The sequence below is a fragment of the Sorex fumeus genome, unplaced genomic scaffold (genome assembly GCF_029834395.1).
Source record: "Sorex fumeus unplaced genomic scaffold, SorFum_2.1 ptg000047l, whole genome shotgun sequence".
NCBI lineage: Eukaryota > Metazoa > Chordata > Mammalia > Eulipotyphla > Soricidae > Sorex > Sorex fumeus.
The window spans coordinates 45,228,228-45,241,843 of record NW_026606104.1 but is presented as its reverse complement, the minus strand read 5'-3'; the positions used below and the strand labels follow the sequence as shown (position 1 = coordinate 45,241,843).

Here is a 13,616-nt window from a genome sequence, read left to right as displayed (position 1 = left end):
AATCGAACTCGGGTCAGCCATGTTGGCTGCGTGCAAGACAAACGCCCTACCGCTGTGCTATCGGCTTGCAAATAAAGCCTTCCGCCCAAAGCCCAGCTCATGGGCAGCACCTGCAGATGGGGTGCTGGAATGATGACCAGCTTCCGGGACAGGGAGAAATCCCCTTATGCCCCAGAAAACCAGAGCGCTGGGTAGACAGAATGCCGTCCAAACCCTGACCTGTGCGTGCCATCAGAGCTTGGTTCAGGCCTTGAGTTCTAAAGAGCATCTTTGACAAACACACAAGACAAGCACTAAGACTTCACAGGGAACAGCTTCTGCGAAGTCCAAAGAACTCAGATGCGGGGGAGTCCTAGGACTCTGGCAGCCCCAGCTCCTCGCCATCCAAACGACACCTGCCATCTGCACGGCCTGATCCTGACTCCCTCAGCTGTCTGTCCCCCAGCTAGTCTGGGAGGGCAAATCCCCATTGCCTGCCTCTCTGCATCTCTCCAAAGACTCTGCAGGAAGGCCTCTAGCCACACCACCACTCCACTCTCCCCCAACACCAAGCCTTCAATCAAACCTCTCCGTTTTCTCTCCTGCCCCCACTTCCACACTTTTACTCATGCTCTTCCCAGCCATGTCCCAAGCCTTGTCTTTTCTATCTATGCCTGGAAAAAAATTCTAATCATTGCTCAGGGCCCAGCAGGGTGTTGGGGGCCCTGAGAGAATGCACAACAGGCTGAGTGAGTGTTTTGCTTGCAGGGGGCCCAGGCTGGATCCTTGGCTGGATCCATGGTTCTTGGAGCAACCCCAAAGCACAGAGCCAGAAGTAGTCCCTGAGCACTGGCAGCTGGGCCACAAAAGCTAAAAGAAAGACCTAGCACAAGACTGGAGTGATAGTACAGGGCCTTTGCCCTGCACATGGCGGACCTGGGTTCGATTACCCAGCACCCCATATGATCTCCTGAGCCTGCCAGGAATGATCCCTGAGCAGAGAGCCAGAAGTAAGCCCTGAGCACTATCAGATGTGCCCCCCAAAACAAAAACAAAATACCTAGAGGGGTACATGCACCCAGCAACGCATAGCTCACTCAGAAAGACCTGCTGCTCCACTGTCTGGTTCTCTGAGCCAGACAAGCGACTTCTTCCACATCCTCATCTGTAAGATGACAAGTTGATAACAGCAACTCTGCAGGACCAGGGTGGAAGTTTAATGAGGGAGATCACAGAGAATTTAATGAGTAAGTATGTTTTGATGAACTGGAAGTGAAACATGCAAATTCCTAGACAAATATAACTTACTAGAAGTGACTTAAAAAAAAAAACTATTAAGTTTGGGCTGGAGAGATACAGTCTTGTAAGCTATTGGCCCTAGTTTGATCCCTGGCATCACATATGTTCCCCTGAGCACCCTGACCACTGCCGCGTCTAGCCACCAAAATAAACAAATAGTAAATGAAATGATCACTGTCACTGTCCTACAATTGTTCATCGATTTGCTCAAGCAGGCCCAGTAACATCTCCATTGTGACATTTGTTACCGTGTTTGGCATATCGAATACATCACAGGTAGCTTGCCAGGCTTTGCCGTGCGGGCGAGATACTCTAGGTAGCTTGCTGGGCTCTCCGAGAGGGGTGGAGGAATCAAATCTGGGTCGGCCAGGCTGGCCACGTGCAAGGCAAACACCCTACCCGCTGTGCTATCACTCCAACCCTACTCTAAGCATTTACCCAAAAGATATGAGACACTAATTTGGAAAGATACAGCAGCATTATTCACAGTAGCAAAAACACAGGATCAACCTAAATGTTCATTAATGAATGGATGGATGAATAAAATTTCAAAGTACATAATCAATGGAATACTAGTCTGCTGTTTAAAAAGATGGAACTGTGCCTTTGAGGACAAAATAAATGAAACTTGAAACTATTATGTTCGTGAAATATGTAAGTGAAATTCCCAGATGGTTTAACTCATATGTAGAATATAAATAACTAAGGCAAACAACTGGCAAAAGAGGAAAATAAGAACTAGGGCTGGAGCAATCTATGGGGGAGGGGTGTTGGTTTTGCCTATGTGATTCCAGGGTATACCTTCAGCACCAATTCCCCGCTGAGTATCCCCAAAGGATTGTCCGGGGAGCCCCAGCACAGTTGGGTCCGAGCATCTCTGAACTTCTGGGACCAAGAACTGAACCATCCAGTACAGTTTGTCGAACATCTCTGGACACCAGAATCCCCAGAGCACTGTCTGGGAGGAACCATAAAGCCCCACACTTCTAGACTCAGTATCTGGAGAAACTGTACATTATAGTACATGTTCGATAAAATATGGAAATAACCAAGTGTCCAGCATGTCCTACCGCTGTGCTATTGCTCCAGCCCTTCAATGGAATACTTTCCTTAAAAAGAAATGAAATTTGAGAATATAATGCTAAATGAAATGAGTCTGTCACCAAAAAAAAATACAAACACAACATCACTCCTTTATTAGATGAGATACTCAGAGTGTTGAAAACTAAAGAGATAGAAAATAGGTTGGGGATTGCCAGGGGCTGAGAAGAGGGTTATTGAGAGTTATTATTGAATGGAGAAAGATTTTCCCATTTTACAGGATGAACAGAGCTATAGTAGTGATGGTTGCACAATATTATGAGTGTGTGTATTGCACACTTTAAAATGGTTAGAGGCCAGAGGCTAGGGAAGAGTCCAACAGTGAAGTGATATGCTAGATCCAGGTTGGATTCCTGGCATCACCTGGTTCCTAAGCAATGCAAGGTGCACCCCTGCAGAGCTCTGAACGTGACCCAGGAAACTCCTGTTCCCATACAGCCTGAGCAGTATCGCATCCTTGGGTCCCTGAATTGAACCCCCAACCCAGTTAAACAAAAATCACCAATGGGGGGGCCCAGGCTTCCAGAAAACCAACTGGGATCCCTTCCAGAATGAGTAATGAATAATAAAATGGTTAAGGGCTAGACAGGTAACCCATAGTTAGAACACTTGCCTTGCATGTGTAAAACTCTGGGTTCTATCCCCTGCACCACAAATACATAAAATTACTAAGATGGCAAATTTCATGGCATGTATACTTTACCACAAAAACAAAAGATACACCATTTGCAAAAGACATCAAAAAATAGAAGGATATTAAGTGTTTATCTAATAAAAGATATCTAAGATTTCAAGATGAAGATTATTAAAAAACATTCAACACAGGGCATAAACAACTTTATAAGATGTCATTTCTTCCCAAATTTATTATAGATTCAATACAAATTCACCCAAAATTTTTTTCCCAAGGACCTTGAAAAGGTGATTCTAAAATTTGTAAGAGACAGGACTCGAGAGATAGTACAGTGGGTAGGATGCTTGACTTGGTTCCAGTCTCCAACTCCCCATGTAGTTCCCTGAGCCCAGAGCCAGGAGTTAGACCTGAGCACCACCAGGTATAGTGCCAAAAACCAAAAAATAAATAAATAAATAATAATAATATTTGTAAGAGAAAGAATGAGGACAAATACAGCCAAGATGTCCTGTACCAGAGCAAAGCTGGGAAGGCTTCATGTTTCAAACACCAAGACTCTGACAACTATAACAATTAGTATGAACTGGCTAATGAAAGAATAGGAAGCCAAAAAATATCTGCACATATGTGGAAATGTGACACATGTTAAGAGTGACACTGAGTCAGTGGAGAACAAATACAGACTAATAAAAGATCCTGGGATCGTTGGTTTTCTCCTTAGAAAAGATAAAAGAAAACCCTTAATTCATACCACACACAAAAGTCAATGACAGATGTATAAAGATTAAATATGAAGTTCAAGGTACTGGAGATGTGGCTTGGTGGTAGACCACTTGCTTTGCATGTGTGAGGCCCTGGGTTTGAGTCTCAGGTCTTCCCCACCCCCCTAAAAAGAAAAAGAATAAAAATGTAAAAGCAGTTTTGGGGCTGGAGCAATAGCACAGCAAGTAGGATGTTTGCCTTGCACATGGCCAACCCAGGTTCGATTTCCAGCATCCCATATGGTCTCCTGAGCACTACCAGGAGTAATTTCTGAGTGCATGAGCCAGGAGTAACCCCTGTGCAAATCCGGGTGTGTTTCAGAAAACATATATTGATTTTGCAGGGAGAAGATGGCTCCTCAGCTAAGGCACATGATTTTCAAGCATGAAGCCACAAGTTTGGTCCCTGGTGTCACTGCATATACAAGGCACTATGTTGATAGTGACTTCCGGCTGCACTGCAGTAGCTGTGCGCAAGTACCACAGAAAAAGCTGCTAACACAGCAGCCAGGAGAGTAGTACCAGGAGAGCACCTGTGAGAGTCCCCCGGCAGCCCTTAGGGAGCACTGCACCACAACGACAGTGTGTGTCCCCCAGTGAGTACATGTGGAAGGACTCCGGTGAACAAAGTGTGAATCCCACTGGGCCCCACAGCCAAGTGTTCACCCCCAGCAAGCACCACGGTGAAGTACATACATAATTCCTGGACATTGCAACAACATCAACAAAGGGAGGAAAGAGGGAGCGGGGAACATTTTTATGATCTTCCATAGGAATTATTATTTAAGGATACATAAAACATAGATGTCAAAAACAAAGAGACTGATGTGGGCTGGAGAGATAGTACAGCAGGAAGGGTGCTTGCTTTGCATTCAGCCAACCTGGGTTTGATCCCTGGCACCATATATGGTCTGTCTCCCAAGCTCTGCCAGGAGCGATCTCTGAGTGCAGAAGCAGGAGTAAGCCCTGAGCACTGCCAGATATTGCCAAAAAAGAAAAGAAAATATTGATGAGCTGAACTGCAGTGAAATTAAGAAAAGAAAAAAAAACTATTCATTCAGGGGCTGCAGAGATAGAACAACTTGCCGTGCACACAGTTGCCCCGACTTCAATCCCCTGCACCCTATACAATTTCCTGAGCCTGCCCTGAGCAACACTGGCTGTGGCAACAAAACAAACACAAGGCAAAAATTTTTTTAAAAATCTGCTCAAATCAAATCCAAAGATCTGTAACAATGAACCACACATTGGAAAAAGCAATTTGCAATTCGTAAGTGACAAACGATTATCACCCCCAATACACAAAGAACTCCTAGAAACCAGTAAGAAAGCAACAGAAAACGAATCAAAAATTAGGCAAAAGAACAGGTACTTTTTGAAGAGAGCAACCTGAATGGCCAATAACGATTTGAAAATATGCTCCGACCTCATTAGTAATCAGAGACGTGCAAATGAAGATGACAGAGAATTGCCATTTCATACAAACCAGTTAGGCATAAATGAAGCAGCCGGGGAGACTTTGATGCTGCTGGAAAACACAACCAGCTCTTGGACTCGACTACCAGGTGGGAACTAGGGCAAAGGCACTCCCAAAGCCAGAGGGGAAACCCTGTGGCTGTCAGAGGAAGCAGGGCGAGCAGAGACTGCAGATCCAGCAGCACGACTAGAATTCCCATACACGGGCATCTGGAGACGCATTTCAGAATGTTCCCAGCCGCTTCATTTGCAATAACAAGAAAACCAGAAGCAAATCAAAGGTCCCTAGATGGCTGAATAGAGAAATAAATCGTGATGTAATCACACACTGGAAAACTAGACATCAGAGAAAATAAATGAGTTACGGAACCACCACCTGGATAAATACTAGAGATATGACGCTGAGCTAAAAAAAAAAAAAAAAGTTATTTCATTTCTCTAAAGCTCAAAAATGAGCCAAGTTATATAAAGCGCCATTTGGGGATATATGCACACAGTAGGGGGGAAAAAAAAGGAAGACTGTTACTTACACAAATATCAGGGGAATACTTATGCCTTCGAGGGAGGTAGGGATATGCTTAGAGAGAGCTCCCAGGTGACGTTCTAATTCCTCCAGTGAGGTTCAACAGTGTTTACTGCATTATCATCACTGTACAACTCTCATAAGCATCACACACTTACTCCTGTACAGAACAACACTCACTAGAATAAGAAGACGCGCGATGAAGCGATTTAGCACGCAGCACTGGTTCATTCTCTCCCTGTTGCCGAATGCTCTGCACACACAGTCTCCTTTATTTTCCCAGCAGTTCCCATCAGAGATGACAAGCGTCCCCACTGCATCCATGAGTAATCAGACACCCAGGGAGGTGAAGAGACTTGCCCCAGGTGACACAGCTAAGGGGATCTAAGCTGCAAGCCCAGCTCTGCCTCTCTCCAGAACCTTCCCTCTGAAGGTCATGGGGCCCCCACTCTCACACACAGTAAGCAAGGGGGACTGCTCCAACACTCTCTGATCCCAGAACATTCCCCTCTCCCGAGTGCCTGCAACCAGCCTAGGCCCAGCACGGTCAAAGGTAACATCTGGGCCTGCTCTGTGCTCCCAGTGCTGGAACTGGAGCCCAGCAGGAGTGAGGCGGATGGGTTGGTGTTTGTCCTCAGTGTCACAGAACTCCTCCGAAGGTGGGGGCAGGAGGCAGAGGGGTGGGGCACTCACCGCGTGGGCTATAGCCGTGAGTGTCCATGAAGGAGAGGCCCAGCCGCTCATCCTCCTGCAGGGTGCTCTGGTCCGTGAAGCTGCGGTCCACAGCACTCATCATGTGTGTCTTCTCCTGGCGGTAGTTGACGGTGGCCTTGGTCATATTTACTGGCTTCCTGCCAACAGCGGGTGAGAAACACGGGTCTGAGCGGGGCAGGACACATCCAGAAGTGAGGGGAGAAAACCAGCACTGGGGACTTGGGGAGACAGATGGCACTGGAGCCATCGGGTGGCACTCTAGACTAGGGCTCTGTGTCCATCTTCCCCTCACCAGAACCCAAGAAATGTGGCCTCCCCGACATGGGCCAGCAGGGCCCCAGCACCCCAGGGACCATGGGAGGTATCTGGCTCCTACAGAGCTGTTCCTGGGGGGTCAGGAGCTGTTAGTGTACCCCACACTGGGCCTCTCTGCATGTCACAGCAGCCTGCCCATTGCAAGCTAAGGTGACTGTCCAAGCTCCAGTCCCAGCCCCCAAATCCATCCTCTTTCTCCCAGTGTCCCTGGGAATCTCTCTCCAACAAGGATGGACAGCAGCACCCCCCCCCCCACCACATGGTGGGCACAAAGCTCAGCCAGGCCCAAAGTGAATCCCAAATGCGGTTGCTTCTGACCCGCACCACCCAGCATGGTCCCGCCCAGGCCTCTCTAGATGGGCAGAGAGCCACACAGAGCCTGTCACAGCCCCCACCCATAGGAGGCAAGAGGCCAACCCCCACTCAGAGGCAGCTGAGCTTCTGGAGGGGCCCCTCGGGAAGGGGCCTGAACAGCCCAGCCCTGCAGACCAGCTGTCAAAATGCAGGCTAGGGAGATGGGGGCGCAGCTCCCAGATGGAAGGTCAGAGCAACAAGGCACTGAGGGCGGGGGGTGGCTATGGGAGTGGCATCCAGCCTGAGAGGAGCTGAGAACTCCATCATGGGGAGAGACGGTGAGGGAGTGCGGACCACCATGCAACATACAGCACGTAGGCTGCAGGGTGCACCAGAGAAAGAACCAGAGATACTGATCACTTGAGGGGGGAGGGAAGCAGGAGGAGGAGGAGGAGGAGGAGGAGGAGGAGGAGGAGGAGGAGGAGAAGGAGGAGGAAGAGGAAGTGGAGGAGAAAGAAGAGGGAAGAAGGGGAGGAGGAGGAAGAAGGTAGAGGAGGAAGACAGGAAGAGGAGGAAGAGAAAGGAAAAAAAGGAAGAGGAGGAGGGGAGAGGAGGAGGAGGAAGAGGAGGAGGAAGAGGAGGAGGAGGAGGAGGAGGAAGAGGAGGCTAAGTGCTCACAGGCCTGGGAAAGGACAGTGCTGCCACTAGGACGCAGGCTCTGTCCTTGCTGGGGGCACCCTGGAGAACTGTGGGAGCAGCTGCACAGAGGGGACACGGTCTTCTCTGTCTGCACCACAGTCACCAAAGGTCCCGAGGGCATGTGGGGTAGCCTCCGTGGCCAAGCCTGAGCCTGAACCCCTGATCATCAGCAGAGAAGGGAGGTAAGTAGAGAGCAGGGAGGGAACCAGGAGGAGGAGGACGACGAGGGGAAAGAAGGAGGAGAGGTGACACCAGCACAGCATGGGGACAGGCGGGGACCATGGACAGGCTCAGCTGGCTGGACAATGGGGCCCAATAGGTGCTCTCCGAGGGGACACGGACGCAGCTACATAGGGGAGAACAGGTCATTCCCCAGGCCTCTGGCCCAGCAGGAAACAGCACAAGGGAACCCAAGGGGACTGACTCAAGGGGACGGGGTGTCATGAATTCAGGGGCGGTGAGCAGGAGTGAACATGGACACTCTGGAAAATTCCGTGTCTGGTTCATAATTCACTGGCCCCTCCGGGAGGATTCTCATGGCAGCCCAGCAGGAGCCCTGACAGCTGATGGGGTCTCAGGTGCTGGAAACCTCGTGTCACTCCAATGCAAGCAGTGGAGGAAGAGGGGAGAGCCCGTGTGCAAGCAGGAAAGCCAGCTCAAGTCTGCAGAATATTCTGAAAGGCTTCAGACTCACAGAAGTCAGAGTCACTCCAGGAGGTCGTGGGATCAGAGGTCAGGCTGCCACCCAGTTCCAGCACTGCCTGTGCCCCTCTCTGAGCCTGCATCCCATCCCCCCATCGAGTGGGTGCACATATTCTGCATATTCAGGACCTGGGAGGAGGCTGGGGTAGAGCTGAGATGAAGAATCTCACAGGAAGGGGGGACCTGAGGAGCCTGGGCAGAGCAGACAGCCCAGGAAGGTGGCAGAACAGAGGCAGGTCTGGCCAGGGATGGGGGTTGGGGGGCAGGCTACTTACGGGTAGTAGGAGTAGGCATAGTGGTCCCTCCTGCAGCGTGCAAAGAGAAAAGCCAGTGTGGATGCAATGCCCCTGCAGACCCCAGCAAGGGCCCAGGCAGACAGCTGGGGCTGTGGCCCCTGCAGCCAGCAAGGAGAGGCCGGGCCAGGCCAGGAGAGTCCAAGGGGATCCCTGGACTCAAAGATTACCCGGCTCAGTCCCTGAGGACCAGAAGCTGGTCCCTAATCAGCTGCTGGGGTGAGGGGTGCAGAGACGCCCGGGGAAACAGCTGCACATACTCACATCCAGGAAAAAAGCACACTACACACCCAGACACACTGTAGGCGCCATGGAAACACACTTCCGCATGCTATGACACACTGACAGGCACCACGGAAACACACACTCGTGCACTCAGACACGCTCACAGGTGCCACACACACCCTCATGCTCAGACACACTCTCAGATGTCACAGAAATACACACACCACACTTAGACACACTCAAAGGCGCCACAGAAACACACATTCACATGCTCAGACATGCACACACTGACATACACACACCCGCACACTCAGATACACTCTAGGTGCCATGGAAACACATACACCCTCACGCTCAGACACTTTCACGGGCGCCACAGAAACACACATCCACATGCTCAGACACAAACACAAGCACTGTAGAAATACAGACTGCAGACCCCATCCCTGTGCCTGCACCCTGCAGGTCCCTCTGCCCTGAGACAGCCCTTCGCACCCACCTGCTGTGGGGCAGGATCCAGTGAGACTTGCTGGAATCTGGGGGCAGCCCCTCCCTCAGATGACCCCAAGTGGGGGTAAGTGAAGGAGCCAGGGTCCCTCCTGGGCACCCACAGCAGGAAAGTCTAGAGCCCCAATACTGCAGACACAGTACGGAGGGTGCAGAGCAGGGGGGACCTCATCCAGGAGGCAGCTCAGTCTTGAGCCTTGGTCTCCTAGACTCTCTGTGGGGGAATCGGTGTCAGTGTCCGGGAGTTTCTGTCCCAAGACCAGACCCCCACCACGTTCAGGGACCTCCACCCATACTCCCCAGCAGCCTAGCAGCAGAGACCTCAAGGAATGGACTCCACCAGACGCCCCGCAGATGTGGGAATAAAAGGCAAGAGAGAAGAGTGGGAGGCCTGGGTAGGTGGGGGGCAGGGATGACTGAAGGAATGGTGCTCTCTGCTTCCCCGCCGATACAAGACTCCAAAAGGGGGACAGGTTGCAATTCACATGGTAAAGAACTTGTGCTAATCATGAACAACTTTGTGAGGGTCTATCTCACAGTGATTAAAAAAAAAAAGAATAAAAAAGAATACTTGGCTAATGAAAATTATATAATGTATAGGTTATCCTTAAACTATTATATAAATTCCTTGACTGGATAAAGAGTTATAACATATGTGTATGCTTTACACATATACACTCAATGGAATACTACTCTGACATTAAAAAATGAAAGCTGTGCCTTTTGAAACAAAAAAAAAGAAAAGAAAAGAACTTGCTGTGCATATGCAAGGCCATAGGATTGTGCCTGGCACTGAGGGCCTCTGGACTCTACTGAGGACTGCCCTGGGGTGCCACTCGCTGTTCCCCACTGTTATAGCCTGCCTTCCCCCTCTCTGGCCCTCACCCTGCCCTAACTCTTCTCTCACTCTCGAATGCTGCCTGAATGCCAGGCTGCCCAGAGGCTACAGAAGGGGAAAGCTGGATTCCCAGCCAGGGCAGCCCCATCAAGGTGCATCTATAAATATTCCACTGAATTGAGTAATCAATAAGTGAAGGAAATCAATGCAGAGCTCCGCCTCTGCGAGCTTCCTTTTCCTCCTCTAAACAAGGACAATGGTCAATAAAAATCCCAGGGCTGCCCCAGCAGAAAGTGAGGGTCTTCCCTGCTCCCTCCACCTGCTGAGTTGGAGGAGAAAGGGACTCAGAAGGTCCTGCCTCCTGAACCTGGCCCTGGGGATGGGCAGCCGGGGGCGGGGGGGGGGGGGGAGGAGCCCCCAGTTGGGAAACACTGGTTTAAAATATTTTGTCTTAGGAAGCAGCATAGGAACCAAGAAAGAAAAACTCAAAGAGTTGACTGTCCCACCCCATGTGCGGGCCCTACTCCCAGACTGTCTTGTCCATGCCTGGCCTCAGGCATGGCTCAGCCCCAGGCCAGCTGGACTGTTCCTCTGGATCTGGGTAGCTGGACCAACCTGCATGGGTGCCCAGTCTGGCAGCTGTGGGGAGAGGGTAGGGAGCTCTGCCTCGGGCTGCCTGGATGACAGACCTATGGACTCATCAACAAATTGCCTGTAAGGAATGAATCCTGTGTGTGTGTGTGTGTGTGTGTGTGTGTGTGTGTGTGGTGGGGTGGGGTGGGTAGGGGGAGTGCGGAGTGGCAGCCCTTATCTAGTTCCAAACAGAGCCTCAGCCACCAGCTGCCCCCGCCACCCTGAGGTGGTTTATTTGGACTTTGAAGGACATATTCTGCTGCTTTAAAATGCTGTGGAATCCAAGACCTGAACCGCCCTTAAACTACCTGACAACTTCAGTTTGGGCTCAGCGCCTCCACAGCTCTAGATTCCAGCCCCCACCCCTAGATCTTGACTCAGCCGCTGGGAAACCCACACCCAAAAGGGGGACTTTGAGGTAGGGCCAGAGGGGCAGGAAGGAGGCCGTGCCTGGAACAGGGGCCAGGGGACCTCCTCAGACCCATCGTAATGGGTCCCAGGCCCCACAGAGCCCAAGGAAGAAAGGGTGAGGGCCAGGAAGATCCATGGCTCCAGGTGCTGGGGCTGAGGGGAGTGGGCTGTGCACACCTATCAGGGCAGACACTACCAGAAGGTGGGAAGGGCTGGATGCAGTCAGATCCTCGGCACCCTGTGTGGGGTGCCCGGCAGACTCAGGAGGGCACTGCCACCCCTGGCACAGCTCCCTGGCAGCATGCCAGCATCTCTGTCCCAGGCACGTGGCCCTTGGCACTAGCCAGACCTGGGCTCCAGTCACACGGCTCTGGGACAGCTCCATGGGCAGGATCTCTCATGCACGGGCCCAATGCCCAGGCTGGCAGGCCTTTACACACTCACCAGGCAATTGCTACCCACCACACACCCACCAGGCCTGAGGGGCAGAAACCTAGAAGCATGGGTGGGCTGGACCCAGCCTCACACACTCACCCCTTGCGAATGATGATTATAATGGCACCCAGGAGGAGGATGAGGACGGCAAGGCCCCCGGCACAGATGCCCAGGATGAGCCCCATCTCCTCCGATCTCTGGGACACCTCCAAGGGCCTCTTGCTCTCCTTGCAGGCAGCTGGAGACCAGAACAGGACAAAAGGACAAAGGATCAGCGATCAGGGACTACCTCACACCCTCCCCCATCCCAGGAACAAAGCAGGTCACACACACACACACACACACACACACACACACACACACACACACACACACACACACACACACACACACACACACCCCTACTTCACCTCTGTGTGCTACTATAGCCACTCATGCACTGTTCCCTACCGAGAACAGCTTCCCTCTGCTCTCCACTACCCAAATCCTCCCCTCCCTCAGTAGATGGGGAGTATGAGGACCCTCCCACCATCCACCTCCCCACTTCCCGGCTTCCCAGGAGGTGATCGGGAAAGCTATGTACCCAGGGCATGGTCAGACCAACTCAGGATGGGGACCCCCACATTCCCCATCCTGGGTCAGACAATCCCAACACTATAGGGTCCTCACAACAGAGGGGAGGATACACAGCCCAGCAGCAGGGAGGACCAACCATGACAGCCCTCTTGGGTTACTATGGGGAATGGTTACCCCACTCTCTGCCGCACACAAGGGGAGAAGGGGCGGGAGGAAAGGGGTCTTTTCCTCACTGGGCCCCTGACTCAGACCTGCAGAACTACCTTCTGTCCCACAGCCCAGGGCCCACCAGGGAGGAAGTTGCTCCCCCAGGATTGAAGGACTCAGCAGGACTCACCTTTCCTGGCAATGCGGATGCAGTTCAGCCTCGTCTCCTGGAGACACAGATCAGGGTCTCAGTGCTGCTGAAGGAAGCCCCAGCCCAGCCTTCCCTGGGACCTCAAGCAGGTGGAGACTGTGACTAAATGCACCCAGCTTGTCAGGAGGGGCTGGGGGAGCCAGAAGGGAAGGTGCCTGGAAATAGGGCACTGTCCTGCATCTTGGTGGTGAGCGAGGTGTGGGAACACCCTGCTCCAAAACACATAAACATTTGCACTCTAGTAAACCAACATGACCTCAATTTAAAAAAAAAAATAGTTTTTCTCAATAACAGAGAGGGTTAGGGATGTGGTTCTGTGCAAAGGTGCACTAGACCTTGCATGCATTAAACTTCGGTTCAATGCCCAGCATGGCAAAAAATTAAATAAAAACTTTTAGAATGAGATGAGCAAAGGAAAGTGGGTGATGGTTACCCACTTTCCACAGGGTGGAGGGCCAGGTCTGGTTAGGGAGGAGATAGTCAGGTGGGAAAAGTCTGCAGGACATGGGGCTTCCGGGGAAAGAGCTCCTGGTCTCAAGGTCCGGACCTTTTTGGGCTCCTGAGACCAACGGCCAGAGCCTTGGGGGGAGGGAGGGCGGGGAGGCAGAGACAGCAAAGGGCTAGGCTGGGAAGGAAATTCCAAGAGGGGATAAAACACTGAAGAAGCACTTGGGAGTCTAGAGAGGGAGGGGCGGGGCTTCTGAGAGGAGGGCGTGTCCGGGGCATGGATTCAGGAGAGCACTGCTCTGTGAGTGGTCAGCATCAGGTCAGGGGCGGGGCCTGAACCTAGCCTCCAGAGCCCATCACCAAGGTGGTCCCAGCCTGCCCCAACCCCCAACCCCT

At 51.6% G+C, this 13,616-nt stretch overlaps 1 protein-coding gene across 5 annotated transcripts in view; it reads right to left on the bottom strand.

Moving 5' to 3' along the window:
- The window catches only part of PTPRU (protein tyrosine phosphatase receptor type U), a 77,270-nt gene that overhangs the window by 21,796 nt on the left and 41,858 nt on the right, over positions 1 to 13,616 (bottom strand). For all 5 annotated transcript variants that reach the window (XM_056123506.1, XM_056123507.1, XM_056123508.1 and 2 more), the window contains exons 13-16: positions 12,753 to 12,789; positions 11,939 to 12,077; positions 8,773 to 8,802; positions 6,467 to 6,624 (exon numbers count right to left, since the gene is read on the bottom strand). In XM_056123506.1, coding sequence (XP_055979481.1) covers positions 6,467 to 6,624; positions 8,773 to 8,802; positions 11,939 to 12,077; positions 12,753 to 12,789 — 364 coding nt within the window. The remainder of the gene's footprint in view (positions 1 to 6,466; positions 6,625 to 8,772; positions 8,803 to 11,938; positions 12,078 to 12,752; positions 12,790 to 13,616) is intronic.